The sequence below is a fragment of the Varanus komodoensis genome, unplaced genomic scaffold (genome assembly GCF_004798865.1).
Source record: "Varanus komodoensis strain SLA01 unplaced genomic scaffold, ASM479886v1 scaffold1, whole genome shotgun sequence".
Classification (NCBI taxonomy): Eukaryota; Metazoa; Chordata; class Lepidosauria; order Squamata; family Varanidae; genus Varanus; species Varanus komodoensis.
The window spans coordinates 91849363-91870449 of record NW_025335268.1 but is presented as its reverse complement, the minus strand read 5'-3'; the positions used below and the strand labels follow the sequence as shown (position 1 = coordinate 91870449).

Here is a 21087-nt window from a genome sequence, read left to right as displayed (position 1 = left end):
CATTAGAAACAAAGTCAAGGTTTTCTTCAGCTGATAAGAATCAACTATATATAATCATTTGATTCATATTTGTAGAAAGTGGCTTAGTACAGTAAGCAATGTACCATTCTAGTAATCATTCTGTGCTGTCATAAAAATAATCATAATAGGAATTCCACAATGGCCTAAAAATTTTGATTTAGGTGCAAATGTGAACATATTTTCCAAGTAGAAAGCAAGACCACATCTGACCACATCTGAAGAATGAGACAGAAAAACAGATTTCAAGTCAGCCTTTGGCAAGTTAAAAATGTTTATTTGTATACTATACAACAGAAAAGAAAAAAAAATGATTCCAAATTTGTAATGTATAAAAACATTTATTATAAATATTTTAGCTAAAACATGTGATTTTTATCAAATATAATTTGTGGACTTGCAAATACAGTTTTAATTGTTTAGCAATTCTCCCACCCATTATTAAATAGTAGATGGGCTCCCTTTTATTATTCCACACTCACAGTTTAGTATCACAGTGTAAAAAGCTAAAAAGATTTTTAAAAATAAAGAGATGGAGTTAACTGGTTTGCAATTTATGGACAAGGCTGGCAAGAAATAGGACATTCTTCTTTTCTATATATGCAGACACACACGTAGAAACAAAAGTTTAAATCTGAATACAAACTTGTTGAGTAGTATAACATGCCACTTTTTGTATCTGGAATATTTTCAGTTTTTCCTCCTACAAGAAGAAACTGCTGAAACTGTTTTATGTTAACAATACCTGTAGAAGTAGTTGCATTCCCACCCATGACCACAAGAAAAATAAAGGTTTCTGGCATGGAAAATTAATGTGCCCCCAAACCATATTATCTACTTCTTTGGACCCATTATTGATATCCACTTGGTTTTTAGAAAGATGGAAACAGCTAACAAAAAACAAACCCCTCATGGAAACAGCCATGGACCCATGAAGAATATGAAAAAGAATATCAAAAGCCCTAACCCATTGTTAGTCCTGTTTCTTGCTCACACTACAGTCATTTGGAATGGAAAAAAATGGTGACTGCTGTATGCTTGAACAGAACATGTATGAGAAAATCAAAAAGTGGCTTGGATCCGGAAAGCACAAGTGGAATTTTACCTGTGCAACAGGGCTTTCCTGCCCCCTCTTTCCAGATGCACTCCCTGGTGGCCCATGAAAACCTGCTTTTAAGGTTTGGAGGACAATGAGAGTTGCTGCAGGAGGGAGGAATTGACATAAAGGGGGCATGCCTTGCATGAGAGACAAGGCTTTCCACTAATGCAAGAAGATCATTGGATCACAACCACTATCTATTAATTGATTACCAGTACCACCTGCATGGCCATGCCTGTCTCAGAAGCCTATTTTTTAGGATGCTGAGCACAATGTGGGGAATTAGGTCCCAGGAATTTGTTAGTACATGAAAGAACCACAAATGGTAGCTAGAAGAATTCCATCTGCCCCATCACTGTCACTTCTCTGGAAGGAAACCATCATTTTGTGAAATTAAGGAAGAGCCAAAAGGCATATAGAAAAGAATCCTATGCAGCTGCGAGTCGGGGGATTCAGAATAATATGCAGTATTTTCTAGATGTAATTGGTCAGCACTCTTTTTATTCACCAGGTGTTCCTGACCTGGGGTTTCAACATTAAGATATTCTAATTTTGCTAACTCATGCCCATTAAAATGAAGGGGTTCCTCTTAGTATTTGCATTATTCAGAGTGTGGGAGGGGAGGGGAGGGGAGGGGAGGCATCAAACCAGGTTTGTTTCCTCTCCAGGTAAGCATCTAGTCAAAGGCAAAACTTGTAAGAATGTACACCAGCCTCAGGTCAGCTGATCAGCTGCCTCAGTTATTGACTAAAGGCAGACTTGAGCTCTCGGAAGGCTGCTCTGCGGTGCCTCCTTTCCTCTTCCTCACGTTTTCGCTCATCTTGTTCTGCTTTTATTTCTGCTTCAAACTTGCTAGCTGAAGACAACGCTTGAACCTAAAAATACAGCAGTAGAAAGTAGCACAAGGAAAGGATGAAGGGCTAGAGATGCATACTGCATGATTACTTCTCCAAGATTATGGGTTTCAGTTTTCTATGGGTGCTAAGCATGCTGTTCCACAGACCTAATAAAACAGCTTCACTGGGAAATCCTAACACTCTGCTCCTGATAAAAAAACATAGCCTATGGATGGATGCATATAGATACCAAAGACCAGGAATCATAGCCCATTTTCCCTTGCAGTAAAACAGTTGAAACATTGAAATATGGGTGGAGTACGTGCTTTTCTGATATCACCAATCTGAGCCAGAGTTACACACAGCTGGCTTCCAGTACAGCAGGAGAACAGAGTATCAGGCCTGGGGAACAAATGTAGCCCAGCTGAGCCCTCCCTGGTTCCCCAGATGGGCTTGCCCCCTGCCTCTGGTCTCTCCTCTCCATGCTTTCAACCTCCAAACACTTAGTATTTTTCTAGCGTTTGTGTGGTTTCTCCCCATTCTAAAAGGTTGGAATGCCTCTCCTAAGGGTTATAGACTGAATGCAAGAGCTTTCAGCTAAAATACACTGGGATTTTTGTCCCACCCTTTTAATCTTTAGTCAAGTTCAGCTCTAGAAAGTGGCTCTTGAAAGCTTCTCCATAATGGCATTCAGTCCTCAGGCCGAAACAATTCAATACCCCATGAAACACTCACATAGAATTTGTTCCCCTGAACCTGAACAGGGAAAGGGGTGGCACATTTATGTAGTTCTTGTGCTTACCTGAGGGAGTCACTCTCTTATTATGTATTACTGCTTGCATCTGACAGACTCATAACTCAGAATGGGCACCTCAGGGACATCTTGTGCTGCAAACCAACTGGGTTTTTCAGATGTTGACCATTTCTCTTAACACTGCATGATACGACTGACATTGGATCTTGTCTAAAAGTTGGCTCTAAAAGTTATTTCCATCCAGGTGATGGGAGTGACAGTGTGAACAAAGTGGAATTTTGGTTGAGTCCTAGAATATGGGTAGATGCCCTAACTGGACATAGTCAGTTTGCGTTATTCTAAAACATGAGAGTTTTAGACTTTATCTTGTTACCATGCTGCAGGATTATAGCATCACTTTACCCTATAAAGTTCCACTAATCTAGCCTAACAAGTCTTGTGTATACAAGTAGAGTTACCTGCAGAATGTGATGAATCATGTTATGCGTTCATAGTATGAGTGAGCATGGAAATTATACTGCTGGCTGGGTTCACACACATGGCAACAATCCACACTCAAGGTAGAATACATACAAAAAAAGCCAGTGTGGTTAAGAGCGCAGGACTGGGACTCAAGTGATCTGGCTTCTAGTCCCTGCTCAGTCCTGGAGGCAACTGAGTGACTTTGGGCCAGTCACAGACTCTCAGTCCAGCCTACCTCACAGGGTTGCTGTTGTGGGGATAAGAGGGAGAGCAGGAAGAAGAGAATGATGCTAGCTGCTCTTAGTTCTTTGTAAGAAAAAAGGTGTGATATAAATCCATTGAATAAATAATGTGAGTTATTTATTACACTTCTATACCACCTCACAGCTGAAGCTCTCTGGGAGGATTGAGTTTGGGTAGTTGTTGAACCACAAGTGGCTGTGCTGTACAGACCCACTAAACTAACAACAAGCCCACAGTTCACATACCAACAAAACCCACTTTTCTCTTTGTGGAATACTCAAGGTTAACCCATGGTTTATTAACTTGGTTAGGTTCATACAACACAACTGCCCAGAGTTCAACAACAATCCACCTTTTAATGACAATCCACACCAAGTATATTCTCAACCTTGAGTGTACGCCAAGCCAGTCTCTTAAAATTAGCCAATAAAAGAACTGACAGGCCCACATATCACCAGACCGGCTGGCTATTACTTTCACTATAAGCCATAAGAAAGGGAACATGCACCCAGTAAATCAGATTCATTCATCATTGCTCCAGCTGACCTAAAACAAACTACATTTTCTGCTTTTAACATAACACTGTGGCTTACCACAAAAGCAATAACATTGGCAGATGTACACCTTCCCTTGTGCTCTAGATAGCAACTAACCTGCACTGCACTACTATGCAGTTTCTCAGAAAATTCACTCACTCTCTTAGAATAAACTTATTGCAGTCTAAGAATTATGGACATACAAAAAGCTGTCTTTTTCCCTCACCCCACCACTCTCATCTTTCTTCTTTATTACCTTTGCTTCGAAGAAGTTTTTGGCTCCTTTTACTCCTTCAAGGGCGACATCTATTTCAGAGAGTTTTGCCAAAGCCATCAAGCCACTGTCTTCTTCAAGTTCTCCAGCTGCAGCTTTGTGAAAAATTAGCAAGAACTATGCAAAAAAGAAAGCATGCAAATCAATCACTTAGAAATTGCCTAATATGTAATTCTTAGTTTTCACACTTATAGAAAATCAGCAGTAACATTCTGTCTTAACTGAGAAAGCTTATTTATTTAGGGCTAAAAGCTCTAAAATACTGAAATATAGTATAATCCTGGAAACATGTGGCTGGATTTCCTAGCATTTTTTTTTAGTTTAAAAAGGTCATGTGGGGATGGAGGGAATCACCAAATTTGATCTGAGCTGTAGCAATGCTGAAAGATGGGTTTAAAGTTCTCATTCATGCTAATTCCTTAATCTAAAGTATCCTTTCCACCAGGAGTAACATCAGTGCCTGTTACTTTCGGGAAGCTGTCAGGTTCCCAGTATTTGGGCAGGGCCCATTGCTGATGCCATTGCTGATGCTTTCCCTTATTTTTTGTTTTCCTGACTGCCATTTTAAAATTTCCACCGATGTCCCTTACATTGTATTGTTCCAAGGCACTGTAGGAAATTGGAAGGGTGGCTAGTTCCAGTCACTCTGTGCTGGTTGGAGTACTGCTACTGCAACCTTAAAATCTTTCCAGAGTCCCCCAGAAGACAGTTGCCCATGGCCCTCCCAAACCTGGAGCCAGCCCTGCTTCAACCCAAAGCTGCTGCACAGCATCTGCTGCGGATGCAGGGTTAGGTTGGTGAAACAGCATGTTAGGAAAGGATGAACCAGATTTTCCTCCATCTCCATGGCTCTGAACAAATCTAAGGCCCCTCATAGCCGTTTTTATATTTTTTAAAAGTAAATATTCACAGAACACAGGTCTCCCACATGTCATTTGGTTTGGCTCTCAGAATATCTTATTTTATACTACAGAGATGTTTACTGCTTCTTTAGATCAAGTTCAATATATATCACAGACTGGCAAACTTTAGGCCAAACATCCTTGTTTTGGCAGTGAGAATACAGATTTTGCATCTGCTACTTCACAGTCTATGTCCATGTTGTAGACAGTCATCTCAATGGTTGGCTTGAAGTATGTATATGCAGTGAACAGACTGTTGGCTTCACAAAATTCTATGAGTCATTCTCCAGCTTTATTTCTTACCACAAGGCCAAATTGCCCTTCAATTCTGTTTTGTTTCTTACTGTTGCATTCCAATCACCTAGGATTAGCAGAATGTCTTGTTTTGGTGTGTTATTAATTTCCTCTTGAACACCTGCATAATAGTTTGCAATTTCTTCCTCTTTGAAATCATTCCTTTCTGACATTCTCAAAACCCCTGAACACAATGTGTGCATCCTAAAGGTGAGGGCTAGCATATCTGGGGAAAACTGGCAGGGAACAGCATAGTAATCTTGGAAGCAAAAATAAGGCTTTTGCAGAGACCCTCCAAGGGCCACATTTTACCATTATTACATACAAACCATTCAGATTTCAAATTATCTGTATTTGGTTAGCAGTGATTTCAGTATTCAACCAGTCCAAAGCTCCATTCCTTCACTAGAGGGCAGCAGAGCCTTGGGTTGAGAGAAGTTCTATCCAGTTCTTTTTATCACAAAGTTCAGCATCTGGGCAGAACCCTTTGTTCCAAAGCTTGCTCTCTCTCTCTCTCTCTCTTCCCAGCTGCTTACTAATGTGGTGTTTGAAATAGATGTTGAAAAATTCCCAAAGGCTCTCAGGGATGGGTGGGAAAAGATTACAAAACTGCTAGGCTGTTTTCCTGCCTCAAGGATGGCGTATAAAGGATGGGTGTATTCACCCAACTGCTTGGTTAATTTTGCTGGGACATAGCTTGACATGTCCTTATACTGAATCACATTCTCAGTTTCAACACATCTCAAAACCACAACATTGCCAGGATTACACAGCTATGACTCACATGGAGCTAGAAACTGGGGTGAAGCAGAGGGAGGTGCTCTCTGGCTTGGCACCCTATTTCTAGATTCCCATCATTTGCTACTGAAACTTTTCTGCAGCTGCAGAATGTAAACCATTCTAAAGCCGGTGTCCAACACTATGACAGGCCTTTAGTTCTTTTTATGTCACTACTGTGTTATCTGGCTGGGAATGGCTCACCAGAGTATCAGGCAGAGTTCTTCTTTTCTAGCCTAACCAAGATCTTTTTAGAAGAGACTGAAGCAGGAACAAACTCGGTTTTCATTACTGACGTATGGATGAGCTTAGAAGAATGAATTTTCAGTGGCTACATGCACCTGGGATATCAATGCAACACCAACACAAAACTGATACTCAGCATGGAGGTAATCTGTAAGCATCCTTGCTCTCTCACCAAGAATCCTATGTAGTCAGTTGCAAATTTTGACAAATGTATACCATGTAGAGTTGCAATGCTCTTCCCTGGAATCCAGCCCTCTTCTGTCCATCAGGGTTCATCTCGCGTTCAACCCTTGCTTAGGAAGCAAGCTGAGCTGAATGGACTTCAGCAACAAACACTTGCTAAAGTCCAGGTACACAACCAGCAACTTTCTTCCACAGTGTGTGCCACACAAACAAGTTATGAGCACAGAAAAGGGACACCATTTGTGCAGTGTTTACATTGGTTTGTTTTCTCACAGGCACCCATGCTAATGATCACAAGTAGGGATGTGCTGAGCCTCTCAGGATTCCAGTTCACACTTGTCCATCGTGTTCACACTTCTTCTGGTGCTTGCCCCTCTCTAAGGAAGAGAGAGGAGCCTGGAAAATGTCTGCAGGCATTCATAGACTTGATTGCACAACCAGCAACCTTCCCCACATGCCATTCCCATTTGCCAACTTTCTTCTCGACTCACAGCAACACAGGGGGAAAAAGATACAATAAGCAGGTGCACCAGCTGCCATTCTTAGCAGCCAACTTCCTTTCCCACTCACTGGGAGCACATGGGGAAAAGGGGTGCAGCAAGCAGGTGCATCTGATGGGAATGAAAGGGACAGTTATTCTTGGTGTGCTTTCCAAGGTCAGACACATTTGGACAGATAAAGAGTGGCCCTGAGAACCAGAATTCTTGGATGCTGAAACTGAAGAAGCAGAGGGGCTTAGTTCAAGGGCACCCTTCCCAGGAGTTCAGGACACTGAGAATGCTCAGGATTTGCAACGCCAAGGAGGGGGCATGGGAGAAGAATTCCTGCAGCCCAACTCAGCCTAGTACAACTCTTGGCTCCAACTAGAGGAGTGATGGACAAAGAGGAGGCTTGCCTGTCTCCAAAAGGGTCTTCCCCAAGGGAGGAGGCCCAAGGGTACTCAAAAGAAAGTACATGCTAGATTGGGTTCAACAAATCACTCTGTGCATGCTCAAAGACTCATACTTGGTTGATTGTGCTTGCTAGAAGTGCACTGGAGAATAAGAGTTTTTGCTAAAGAATAGTCTGTCACTTTGGAAGTGCAAAGGAGGAAATCTAGCTCATGACACCACCAGCCACCACTCTATCCAAGGCAGATTTCTTGCACATCCCTACTCACCAGGAAGTTGTACTCATGGCCACAAGAAAGCATTCCAGAGTCCAAAGAGATGAACCCAGGAAATCCAATGGATTTTATTTTTATTGAGTAATTGACTGATAATATTTATAGCCTGCCTTTTTCTCTTCCAAGGAACTCAAGGTGACTTACATAGTTGTTCTCCTCCTCTCAATCCTATCCTCACTACAACCACCCTGTGGGTAGAGCTGAGAGTCTGTGATTGGCCCAAAGTCACCCAAGCGAGCTCCATGGCTTTGCAGGGATTAGAATCCAGATCTTCTGAGCCATTGTCTTGCATCTTTCCTCACTACAGCACACTGGCTCTCACCACTACCCAAATTTCCCACTCTCTTACACACACCTAACAACATCCACCCTGTAGCATCATGGGAAGACAATGGTGACTGTCCACTGGCCCAGAGAGCCAAGGGCCACTAGTAGGCTGCTTCCCCCTGCTTCTCAGGAAGAACATCATTTGTGGCCTAACAGCAAGGTAGAACTACTGCAAATAAATAAATAAATAAATAAATAAATCTCAGACTTGATATTGTGGGCCTCCCATACAGATGGTCATGCACTGTAGGGGCTGCAACATTCTTGTCAGGGGGTAGCTTAACACAGATCCTACTCTGGACCTTGTATTCTTCTCTGGAGCCAAAATGATACTGAATCTGTAGAAATCACCTCCTGGTGCAGTTTAGACATTGAGGCTTGTTTACTTGCAGGACCAGTTACAATGGATCAAAGGACCAGTTACAATGATAAGCCTTTGGAGGCTGATGTTGCTGGATGAATTCCAGAGAGTCTGAAGGGAGTTTCCTGTGAATATAGTGGCCACTCCTGTCAATATCGCAATCACTTTCTGGCATGCAAAGATTACTTAGGTGATTGACACAATTGCTTCTAGCACCATCTCCCATGGATAGACCGTATCTAGGCGTCCCCAAGCTTTTTCTGTCAGTGGATATGGAATGTCATGGATGCTCTCACCAAATGGCTGCCATTTGGAGGGCTAGCCCATCCATACATGGGCTGCCATGGCGGGCATGTGCAGTTACAAAGCACTCATTTTCCAGAAGGTGAAGTAGTGAAACTAAACAAAGAATAACTTGTCCAAAACCTAGGTGCAAGGTAAAGATGCAGTTTCAAAAACACAAAACTATTCTCTTGGATCCAAGAAACGACAGCACAACTTTTCCAAGTAGTTCTCCAGCTATTTAGGTTTGAGTGGATGTTGGCCAGGCAAATCCAGGCATTCTTGGATGATTCAGACTCTGGAATTGAAATAGCTTTGTTTGCCCTGATGGATGGAGAACAATGGGAGGAAGATGACATGTTAGCCCTTCTGAATATTTCAATAGCATTATGGCTCCATCAGCTTTCTTTCTGGTATTGGACATTCCATGCTTCTGGTGGTGCTATTGCTATTAAAAATGGCCTTTTCCAGAAGAATGATTCTGTTAAAGTATTGCATTATCCCATGGAATTAGCAATAAACTGAATGAGAACCAACAAACTAAAGTTCAATGCAGAGAAAATGAGTATGCTGTTTGAGGGTAGCATATTTAACAGTGCTATTCAACCTGTTCTAGACAGGGGCACTTCCCCCTAAATCAAGCTTGGGTAACTGCAGGAGGTCCAGGAGCTATTTGCACATGTGCACCTTGAGATTCCAGCATAGGCTGCAGCACTGTCACAAAAAATGTGGCAAAAAATAAAAGTAATTTTTTAAAGGGTTTCTTATCAGCTAGAGAGAGTCCAAGAAGTCAAAACTCAATTTCTGGGCACAATTTAGTGTGCTGGTTTATTCTTTTAAAGCCTTAAATAGTTTAAAATTTGGATACTTAAAGGACCTTCATCTCCTACAATGACTACTTTTTTAGGCCTTTCTCTGAGTCCCTGCAGCACTGGAAATAGAGCAAGAGATGTCCCATTTTTTGGTTCCTCATCTTGCAAATTTGCTCCCCAAAGATGCTCAGCTGGTACAATATCTGTTTCCAGTGTCAGCTGAATACATTTTTATTTGTCCAGGCCTTAGACTGATCAGTTATCATTTGCTTTAATGCTATAATGTTCACCAGTCCACTTTTTATTATTGTTGTATTCTTGTTTTCTATGGTCTGCATAAAGCTGCACTAAAAGCATGAAGGCTGAAGAGGAGGGCATGGAGTTTGTTAAATTAGTAACAAACCTGTCTGTAAGTTGGGCATTGTACCCAAAGATATTTAATACAAATTTGAATAAGAAGTTCAGCTAACCAGGGAGGGCATTCCATTCAAGCCATATATACTCTTCTCTCAAGCAAAAGTAACCCACCAGATCATCAGGCAAGATGATCTGTTCCAACTCAATTCAAGATGGATTTTCAGTATGTCCAGCCCAGGTCCTTGTGGATTCCAAACTTCATGAGCTTGGCTTGGATCAATATTAGTCAGATATTCCTTCTCTTTGTTCCAATTACACCCACACAGAAGCTTTCCAGTATGTCTGATTACCAACAAGAAGCTCTTGAGATCCAAACCCAGTCTAGTCCAGGACATATCAGGATGGTCCCTGTAAGCATACTGGCATGACCAGTTGTAGGCAAATGGGGAAATAATTTAGAATATGCAGAACTGGACAGGCTTCCTTTGCTGGCTGGAAGTATTGTGAAATATGCTGTTGCACCAGCTGACACAGCCAATAAGAGCCATGTGAGAATGACTCACCAAACAGCTGGAAACAGATCATAAGTGCAAGTTGCCAAGACCAGATAATTTATGCACAGGGACAGAAGGGATTTTTTTCTATGTAAGTGGCAAATGATTTCAGCACGTTTATATTAACATGGCTTCTGAAGAGATTCCTTATTATACTAACAATTCAGGACATAATCCATGAGCCTAGAGCATGTTCAAGAGACTTACCAAGGCTTTACAAACTCTGCAGCCACCTCATGTTCTTCACAAAAGAAAGCAAAGGAAATCCCACATTGCTTCAATATGGTAGCTAAACCTCATATTAGTGTGACAAACTATTTCAATGTGACCATTATCACACTTAATGGCAACTTCACTGCACAGTTCTTATGAACATGGTATTCTTCACATAAATTTGTGACATGAATGGATTCTTCTTGAAGTGACCCAGTAAGGGTACCATTGCAATGCTATATAATGAATAGGCATGAATAGGCTGTAGATACAGGTGCTATCCTATTATGAACTTCAGTAATATATACTTTTTAGGATAATTAAAAAGAGTCCTTCCTCAAAAAAAAGCAAGACACCCAAGAACAAACAGTAGCACAGACCATATATAGAAATATGAGTAACTGTCACTAAATAGCACGTATAGATTTAGGTAAGTACTTCACCTCAACTGTGGAAATAAGAAATACCCATTCCTTCTTTTTGTCTAGTAGAGTGGGTAGAAGACAGATTCAATTCAGAAAGCAGACAATCATCTTTCAGCAATAAGACTTGTCCAGGGTAGATGTGTAAAAAGAAGGCTGGTGCACACTGGTCATGTCTATGATGCATGTTCAAATTAGTTTCAGTCTGAACAGTATCTTAAGTTCCCCCGGAGCCTCTTTCCAACCTTTCTAATCCTGACTTTCTTTCAGCCTGGGGGACAAATTCCATTTTGGAGAAGTTCTAAGGGCCCACACTGGAGTGGTAAGTGTTGCCCAAAGCATTTTGGGCGGGCCAAAATACCAAAAATGCAAGCACATTTTAACTTTTAAAGCTTTTATTGCCTATACAGTAGCCGTAGGAGTGGCTTTTCAACCCTTTAAACTAGAAAAATCTGCTCGAAAGCCAGGGAACAAGAGCATTATTTGTGGCTGGAGGTGATAGGAACAGGGCACGGCCATCTACTGAACCTTTTAGAGCCGTATCTGGTCTCTCAGGCTGAGATTCTGCACTGTTCTTGTAGCCTTTTCTAGACTTACTTCCTGGTTATAATAGATCAGAACAAAGTCACATATGGCATCCTCTTACTAAGGCTTATTTTTAAAGTGCAGTGAAAGCAGTTTCATTTCCTTGAAGGTTACATGTCAGATGAGTCACTTTTTAATTTTTCTTACTGATCTCTGAAGCTTATGATGTCATGTTTGCTCTGGTAGTGTCACCCCACTAAAAATGTCTACACAGAAAAAAGTTCAGCATAGCATTGTGTCTTTATTAACATATTCATTATCAAAAATAATTCCAATTTCATTATCTATTGTAAAAACCATAATCAAACACTTTCCAAAGTTAAAATGGGTTTCTTGTAAGGAGGATTTGGGCTGAAGGAACTAGATTAAAATGAAAATTAAGTTAGAATAGAAGTAGAGATGGAAGGGGCTTATAACACTAGTACGTCCAACTCCCTTCTCTGCTTCTACATATGCTTTCCCATCTGGTTGCAGGCCCACACTTTTCCAGCTTTGCAAGGGTGATTTGAATGGTAGCTCAGTGTATAGTAATGCAGGCAGTTAAGTAGGTCATGAACAGCAATGCAAGCAGAATGCATGAAATAGTACTCTGTCTCTTTACGACTTGCTGGGTATATGTTATTTATGTTAAGGAGAACTAACTAAGAGTGCTTAAGTCAGAGTAAGTTAGTTGGCAGAAAGGGAAACCCTGCACTAGAAATTACATTTGCTGAAACAGCACAAGCAGCACTGAAAATTGGGTGTCTACAAAATGTTGAGAAAAGAGCATAATAAGAGCATAGACTCATAAATGAAGAAAGCATATAACCAAAGGCCAGTGAGAGCCAGCATGACAGAGTAGTTAGACTGATGGACTGCGACTTAGGAGATCCAGGCTCTATTCTCCACTTGGCCATGAAGTTCACTGTGTGAACTATGGCCAATCACTGACTCTGTGCCTAATATGTTTCACAGCTTAATAAACTCCTAGCAATATTTTATAAACAAAGTACAACAGTTAAAATTATATGATAAGCAGCAACAGGGATTATAGCTAGCAGCTGAGATACAAACAAGTGCATCCATCAGAACCAGAGGAAACCAAGAAAAATCTTGGCTACTACCTAAAATGACAATAATGAAGGTTCTGGGTGCATCTCCCTTAGGAGGTAGCACTACAACAACCAAATAAATTACCTGTTTTCCTATAGAGGCTTGTCTAATCTCTCAGGAAAGGATACCAGCGAAGGGCCTCCTATGATTACTCCCATTATCCAGTATGGTCATATTTGAGCAGGCAATTTTTCTCATAGCTGTAATTTCTAGTCCTACTTACTGTGCTTGTCTTATCCAAGTCTAGTTGTCTATGGCTGAACCTGCAACTATGGCAAGCCATTATTTGTAAATAATTTTACTTTAACTTTTCCTCTGCAGCACTAGGCCTTCAAGAGCTTTAAAACTAAGTGTTCCAATAACTGGAATGTCATCAGTCTGAAGAGAATCTTCCAGGTCCACGCAAAGATCCTTGAGATCCTTCAGTGCTGTCCTGTATTGAATGCCCTCTTTTATTAATATAAACATGTTGCTAAATCTGACCTGTAGGTGTTTATCTGGTTTTATTCATACCTTCAGGTCATTCCACAAACTGAACTTTTTAAATTTTTTGTTTTTGTAGAACTAATGGGACCATATTCAAAACAGAGTATCTTAAAAGAAGGAACTCAAAGTTGTGCCAACACTGAGAAGGGACAAGCAGCATGTGGTGGCGAAGTTCCACATCCTTATTCCTCTTTTTATTTTGCAATATATTTATTTCTTGCTGGAATTTACCTCACGGAAACTGAGTTTGCCATCAAAGTCTTCATCTACTTCCTTGATCATATTCTTCAGGCCCAAATGGGTTTGAGGTGCACCAAGCTTCTCCATCATCAGCTTCAGTTCCATAAGGTCAATGTAACCATCCTTCCCAGAATCATACCTAAATGAAATAAAAAAGAAGGGACATGATTCTGTGGAATGGCTTTCAGTTTGAGGATCACTCAATGGTTTCTTATCCAATACATGTCTGGTCCAAGAGATTTTGCTGTCTTAAGCAGAATCTGTACAGCATTTCTCCCTGCCCCCAACTCCAATATGGTCAAGACTTTAAAAAAATAAGTTGCTGTACTGTTCAGACAATTATTCCTGCCATCATCTACGAAAATCCCCAAGATCATTCAGGTCATCCTCAAGAAAGTCACTTCACTCAGACATGGCCAATTTCAGAGCCATTTATTTCCAGAGTAATCAAGTGGGTCATTTTGTAGCATTCTATGAAGAAAAATGGTAAATGTGGACAGTCTTCCCCCAAGATGTTTTGGACTTTAACATCCATGAGCCTGGCCAATGATCAGCTGTAGTCCAAAGTTGTAGTCCAAACATCTAACGGACACCAGGTTGGGATTTAAAATATTTAAACATTTAATTAATTATTTTTAGCATACCACATGGCACAGAAAATGAAGTATTGTGTAATATACTCATTGCTATTAATAAAATGGCGATTTCTGAGCCAGCTCAAACTTTTATATCTCTCTCAGTTCTCAAAGCAGCACTGTTAGACTTCTGGCTGCCTCGTGTCATGGATAGGTGCAAGCATACAGTTGTCAGCACTTAAAAGTAAGGTTTGAGTGTGTCCGACAAAAACAAGTGAGACATACACACAACAAAGATTTCTAGAATTCAATTTCTCAAACAGAAACTAAGAAGTGGACACTTGCTCTGACAGGTGAATGCAGTCTTTTTTTCCCTTCCATTAAAAAACTGTACTGTTTTAAAATAATTTTTCCCATTATGCCAATGCTATAAAGTTGTTATTATTGACAAATGCTTGGCTTCTGATTGCAAACTGATAATGAAGAGCCATGTGCCTGTTATATTCTCCATCCCTGCCCCCAGCTGAACTCATTGGCAGTAAGATAAATATGAACTGGGCTAAATAAAATGGGCTAGCATAGTTCCAGTGATGACAACAAAGGGCCCCTTCATGTATGTATAGTTTCTTGTCTGTGAGAGGGTGGGGTTCAATCATTGTGGAAGTTTCTCTGTTTCAATTTTGTCTCAAGCAATTTTTTGCCACAACCTCCCAATTTCCTGTTGCTTAAGGGAAAAAAGATTCACAAGGAATTAATCTAATTTTGTAGATAAGAAGGATTGAAGCAAGGAATAATTTAGGAAGGGCAGGAAATTTGTGTGCAAACAGGCCAGGGGTCTGGGGAAAATGCCTTTAGCAGATACAGTAAATAAAGCTACATCACAAGTCTATTGCACTATTTTTAGAAAAGGAATAAGACTCAGAAGCACATCCATTATGAAAGGCAAGTATTCGTATTGCTCTTTCAAGTCATTGACAGTTTATTTTATAGCATTTGGAAAGCATCAACTAGAAGCAGGACTTTCTTTGTGATGGCCCCAGAGTTGTGGACCCTTTCACTGAAGGTACGTTTGTCTACCTTTTTTGGAAAAAGCAAAGAAATGTTCTATCAAGCCTCTTAAACTGCTGATTGCAGCTGTTTATTTGCACTTGAATGTGTTTAGCTTTTTTTGAGTTTAAGCTTTTAAAGTGCTATGTTATAATATCTTTACATTATGGACTTCTCTACAGAAGGCATTTACTGGTTCCCATGATCACAGGTTCCTTTCTTGATGTCAAAGCCTCTCCTATTTCTTCCAGCCATTTTTGGGGGAAGACTGTCCACATTTACCATACCACAATCACCTTGTAATTGTTTAATGGAATATATAGAAAGATAAAGAAATACAAACTCCTGAAAAAAATGTAAAAGACACATTTTCCTCCTGTTATGAAAATGGAAGAAGCCTCAATAAAACAGTGGATTAAAAACTGTCATGCAGAGAAAGCCTATACATGCAGAAACAGTTTGGCAAATGATTATTTGAAAAGGACCATATAAATCCAGAGCTTTAGTTTCTAAAGCCAGGCTAGTACCTATCAGGGTTCTTCCTCACCTTTTCAAGATGTAGCCACCAATCCAGAGACAATTGCCAGACATGCCCACAATTTTAGCAAAGATCATGGGTGCTGGCTCTTATACTTTGAGGAAAAAAAAGAGCTTGGGCATCGGAACTCGACATTTAGCAGGTAAGAAGGTCATCCGCTGCCTGCAGCACATACAGAAGTAATATATTGCACAGGTGCACCTAGAGCAATGGGGGAAGTGGCCCTGTTCACGGAGAGGCTGTCGCAAAGAAATGGCTCATTACAGTCCGAGGAAACTTGATTTTCTCTCCACTTACTTAAGCTACTGCCTCACTCAAAGTTACTTCCACAAACAAAAAGCTAGTAAGCTTGAGACCCACCACTCTGGGTCTCAAAGAAGTTTTGGGGGTGCTGCACAAGCCTTCAGGCAGTACTTCCAGAGCACAGTCACTCCTCAGGGGTTAAGCAAGTGTACTCAGGATCCACAGCCATCGGGGTGAGTCTCACGTATCCATCATTCTGGCTTACAGGCAATACAAAGCAGGGATTGTGAGAAACTGGGTCTTGCCAGCAGTGGGCTGAGATGGCAAAGCAAAGCACTATCCCAGCAGCACAATAGGTGTTCAGTGTGCTGTGCCAGAACCAGCCTTCAAAGCACGCCTGCCCTAAGTTATGCTGCCTCAAGAAAGCAAAGTGGCTACGGAATACTCAATCTGTTCTCAGTTCAGCAGGATGCAGGCAGCAGATGAAACAACTCAACAATACAAAAGGGAGATAGAGGGAGATAGTGTTTCTTGTCTACTGAGTCCTGAAGGGCAGCACAGAAATGTTTAGGGGGAAAAGAATCTCATCAGTGGGTGTGGAGTAAGAAAGACGAACTTGTTTTTCCAGACTAGAAAGAGCTCAAAACAAATTCCTGCAGAGAGGACAGTTGCATTTCAGGGCTGAGCAGTTGCATTCCCCGCAAATGGAAATGTTGTTTTAAGGCCCCACATACAGCCATTCCGAAGTTAAACCAGACCAAGTATCATCAACTGCACTGGCTCTTGGTCCATTCCCAGGCTCAACTCAAAGTGCTGGCTTTAACCTTTCGAGCCTTTTTAGGGCTTGAGAGGGGCCTGAAAGTTTATATGCTAAAGATACAGGGTCTTATCACACCACTGCTCTGCCACACTTGCAGAATTTAACAGGGTGTATCTATGTCCAGATGATCTTATCTTCCATCTGTAGCCCTCCTGTGTTTTCCTACTGCTCCTTTTTGCTTACCATGGTAAATACGTTCAGGAAGAAAAAATAAAATAGCTGTACAATACTGTCTTATAAGTAGTGCTAAGGGTCCCCCACCTAGTAACACCCACAGTCATTCACCTGACTCCCTTCCTCCTCAGTCCCATCTGAAATCCTTTGGGTAGTTTCTGGGAGAAGGCTGCATCTAGTCCTAGAACACTCACTCCAGGAATCTTGCCAGTGTCTGCACTTAATATAATTGTTCTAATTGCTATTTTTCATAGAAATATGGGACATAAATAAGTACATTTGAAAGTTTTAATTTGAAAGGAGCATGTTTTAAGTTGCCTGCAAAATTGTTTGAACAATGGACCAGTAATAATAGCAAATACGTTTACACCATCATTGCTTCTTCAACTGGAAACTACATGTACAAGGGTAGCCATACAAAGAGGTCAAAGCTTGAGTACAATAATTGAAATACAAAATACAAATGTTATGGTAAAAACATGCAGATCAATAAGAAATGCTTACCTGAAAAGTAAAGTCTGCAACACACCTTGAAGACAAAGTAGCGCAAGTGCTACTACTCTCAGTTGAAACCCTATGCCAAACTGTTCTAATATGAAGTAAGGAGCACATGATTCCTTGTATAATAGGAAATAAAAGTAGAGAACCAAAATAGCATTTTTTTCTGTGCTAACACTAGGAGCTTCACAAGGACTTCACTAAGATATCACCAGAGGATTTTATTAATCAAAACACTGATATTACAAGAAGGGTTTGAAATAGCTCAACAAACTCTCAATGGTGTAGACAAGAAAAAAAAGTTAAAGCCAAGTACCCCTTATTGAATATGCACATAAGGTTTCCTGAATGGGTGAAAAGAAACTAGCTGGAGCTGACAGACTCATTTTATCAGGTATTATTCCCTCCCTTAGGAAAAGGAGAAGAGAGCACTCAAAGAAAACTGCCATTAATAAAGGGTTTTAAGTGAATGAAACTCATTGAAAGAAAAAGATAGTTTGAACATTTGTAAATTAGTAAAACTTTGAAAAAATCTTTTTGTGGTGCTTTTCCTGAGATGGAGATGAAAGTGAACCCACTGCAGACTTAGATAGTGCAGGTGTCTGCTCACATCCCTACTCAGCCATGATGGTCACTGATTTGGGTGGGTCAGCCTACCTTCCTCATAGGACCATCAAGATGAAAGAGTAAGAAGAGAAAGAATGTATGCTGTTTTGCATTGCTTACAAGAAGGTGGTATCAAAATCTAGAAGGAAACTACCACTCATATGGCAAAAGCAGAGTTCTTTTCTTATACTAGGCACCCTGACCTCATTCTTCCTACCCACAATCCAAAAGAATCCCCAGGCGTATGACTCACACATATCAACAGAGATTTGTTCTAGAAATAGACATTTATTCTAAAAATTTCTCTTGGTTACTGTGGTTGACATAAGTAACAAAGCAAATGCTGCAGATCTAACTAACAGTTCCTAATTTTAACCAGCAGTTAAGTGTTGGTTAACATGGACTGTCTTGTAATTTCTCATCAAACATGAACTGTTCATATTTCATAAAATATAACCCATGATACCTTGTCAACAGAAGCAAGCTGGATGGATGAATCTATGTGTCTTTGACCTCCCCATTGCTATCACCAAACCTCTGAAAGCTTAGCCAATAGGGAATGTGGCTCTTGGGTTGAAAGTGTCTCCACCCCTGAACTAAAACATTCAGACATCTGTATGATCCTGTTTTAAAGTTTCAAAATAACTAGGACTACTTGACAACCCACAATGGTTTGTCATGCTATGCAAACCCAGACTGATTTCACGCCATGCCAACAACCCATGGGTTGTTGGAAGGGTAGTTCCACCCACAACCAGTGCCAGCCACCCACAAAGAGCCCAAGCAGCAATTGTCACTGGCTTCCTCCCACTTCCTCGCTGCAATTGCAAATTGTTTTGGACTCATGAAGCTTCCCTGCCCCCCACTTCTCTCTCTCGATCCTGAAAGCTGGCTTCAACTGCCCTAATGTCTCAGTAGAGGGAATGCCCATGGTTGACCAGTTTTAAAAAGTTATGGGTTGTTGTTGTTGTTCCACATTTTCACAGTTGCACTACTGGACGGATTTGAAGACTTAACTGTGACAATGTCCAGGAGGGTACCTACTGACAAGAAGCAGCAGGTACCAACTCTGCACACTGCCTAAAAGAGGCTCCCACTATATTTCTTTCTTGTCTTGGTTTCTCTTGACAGTTGTCAAAATGAGCTGTCAAGAAAAGACAAAGCTGCAAGTCATCTTTAGTTGCTAAAGATATTTAAACCTCCTTTGAAACAAGTTCCTCAAAAAATCCCTACCAAGGTGCACATTTTGCACTTTGTCCTGACCCTCTATGTACTCAGGAAATGGCAAATTGTACACTCCCCCTCCTTTTTTGTTTAAGGGAAAAGGAGATCTATCAGCTTGGACAACTAGCTGTCAACCTCTGAGTCTCTGTTAAAAGTGCATTCTGAGAAGGAAATGGGTATTTTTCAACAGGGTAACATATTGGAGCTTCAACTCAGAGTAGGCAAAGATCTCAAGGAAGCACTTTAAACATACTCCCTTGAGATAGTATTAAATCAGCCACCTACTGACTTTAGCTAAGGATTAGATCAATTTAAGTAAGTGACCATCCATTTCTAAATAATCAACTGGCCAAAATATACAGGCAAGTTCAGGAATTGTTCATGTCTGAAGCACTTGGTTTTACAGTTCAGTCTGCCAATAGCATGATGAATGATTACTGGTTTGTAAACTGATGAACCCATGGACATATTCTCTGCCTCTCTATAGCACTTTACTGAAGTATTTTTGCAATAGTTTTAATAAAGTACTAGCAAAGCCTCCCTTCTAGGTGGGGTGAGAACTTATGGTCCTCTAGGTGCTGTTAAACTGCAATTCCCATCATTCTGGATATTGGTCATTAGTGGGAGATGATGGGAAAATGCTCATAATATCTGTGAAATGAACAGGTTCATTGTTTACTTTATGCATTATGAAAGAGGAGGGGAGACAGTAGATCTCCAGATTTGAGAAGTCAATTCCTGGAAACCCCTAACAGCATAGCCAATGGTCAAGAACACAGGGAGCTGAAGTCCAAAAGATCTGGAGATCTGGTTTCTGTCCACCTCTGCATTAAGTTGCTTATTTTTAACTGCTGAGGCCATGCAGGTTGTTACATGTATCTGTAAAATGTTGATTGTATTCTTTCTTTCGACAGCTTATATCTCAATGTGATTGGTGACTTTTTGATTATTTAATATCTTAGAAAGTTGCTAATGATTTCTAATGTATAGATTTTAACTTCTTTGTGATGGTGGCTTTGGCTATTTTTCAGCAACTGCAACACATTTGGAAATGCTTGAAGAATCAGCTACAACTTCCTTCTCTCTGTCAGGCCAGCAAGAGATGACTGATTGCAGTGTCATACCACTGCTCCCTTCCTGGCATGCTCCAGTGCTGAAAAGCTTTATGCTTTGGGTCTGTGGATTCCCATATAATTAAGGTTTGTTCCTTCCAAACAGAAATGGTAAGATGCAATAGTAGTAGGAAGATTCTTTTTAGATGGTTTATACCTGCCTTTCCCAGCCTATTGTGTCCAGATACATTGGACTACAACTCCCAGCATGCCCCAGCCATGTACAAAATAGTTACACAAAATGCCTTCACCTCCTCCTTTTTCTGTCTGTCTCACTTTCGCTCACTCGCGTGCTCTCTCTCTCTCTCTCTCTCTCTCTCTCACACACACACACACACACACACACAAAATAATTCAAGTCACACCAACAACAAATGCAAATTGTTTTCAGAGATACTTAAAACAAGTATCTCAAATGTTGCACTGCAGAAGTTTTCTTGTAGCACAAGTCAGAAGTCAGACCCCTCCTGACTTCTGCATACAGCAGACTGTTGATAGTTAAGAAGAATGGATGAGGGTTTTTTAAAGGGTCACTTCCCCCTCCCTCTGCCACCCTTTTTCCCAAATTAACAGAGCGATAAAGAACATTACACTACACAGGCTAGTCAACCGAAAAGGAACAAATGCAGAGAAACAGAGACAAGTCACAGCACAGGAAGTTGGATCACAGCCAATGAGAAAATCAAAAGATAAAGTGTTGTTTCAAAACCATGCACTAATGCAACTTTAT

General features: G+C 40.7%; 1 protein-coding gene across 1 annotated transcript in view; it reads right to left on the bottom strand.

Moving 5' to 3' along the window:
- Window positions 1-278: 278 nt before the first annotated feature.
- EFHD1 (EF-hand domain family member D1) overlaps window positions 279-21087 on the bottom strand; it is a 33245-nt gene continuing 12436 nt past the window's right edge. The window contains exons 2-4 of the mRNA XM_044435252.1: window positions 13512-13659; window positions 4205-4339; window positions 279-1992 (exon numbers count right to left, since the gene is read on the bottom strand). Coding sequence (XP_044291187.1) covers window positions 1858-1992; window positions 4205-4339; window positions 13512-13659 — 418 coding nt within the window. The 3' untranslated portion in view covers window positions 279-1857. The remainder of the gene's footprint in view (window positions 1993-4204; window positions 4340-13511; window positions 13660-21087) is intronic.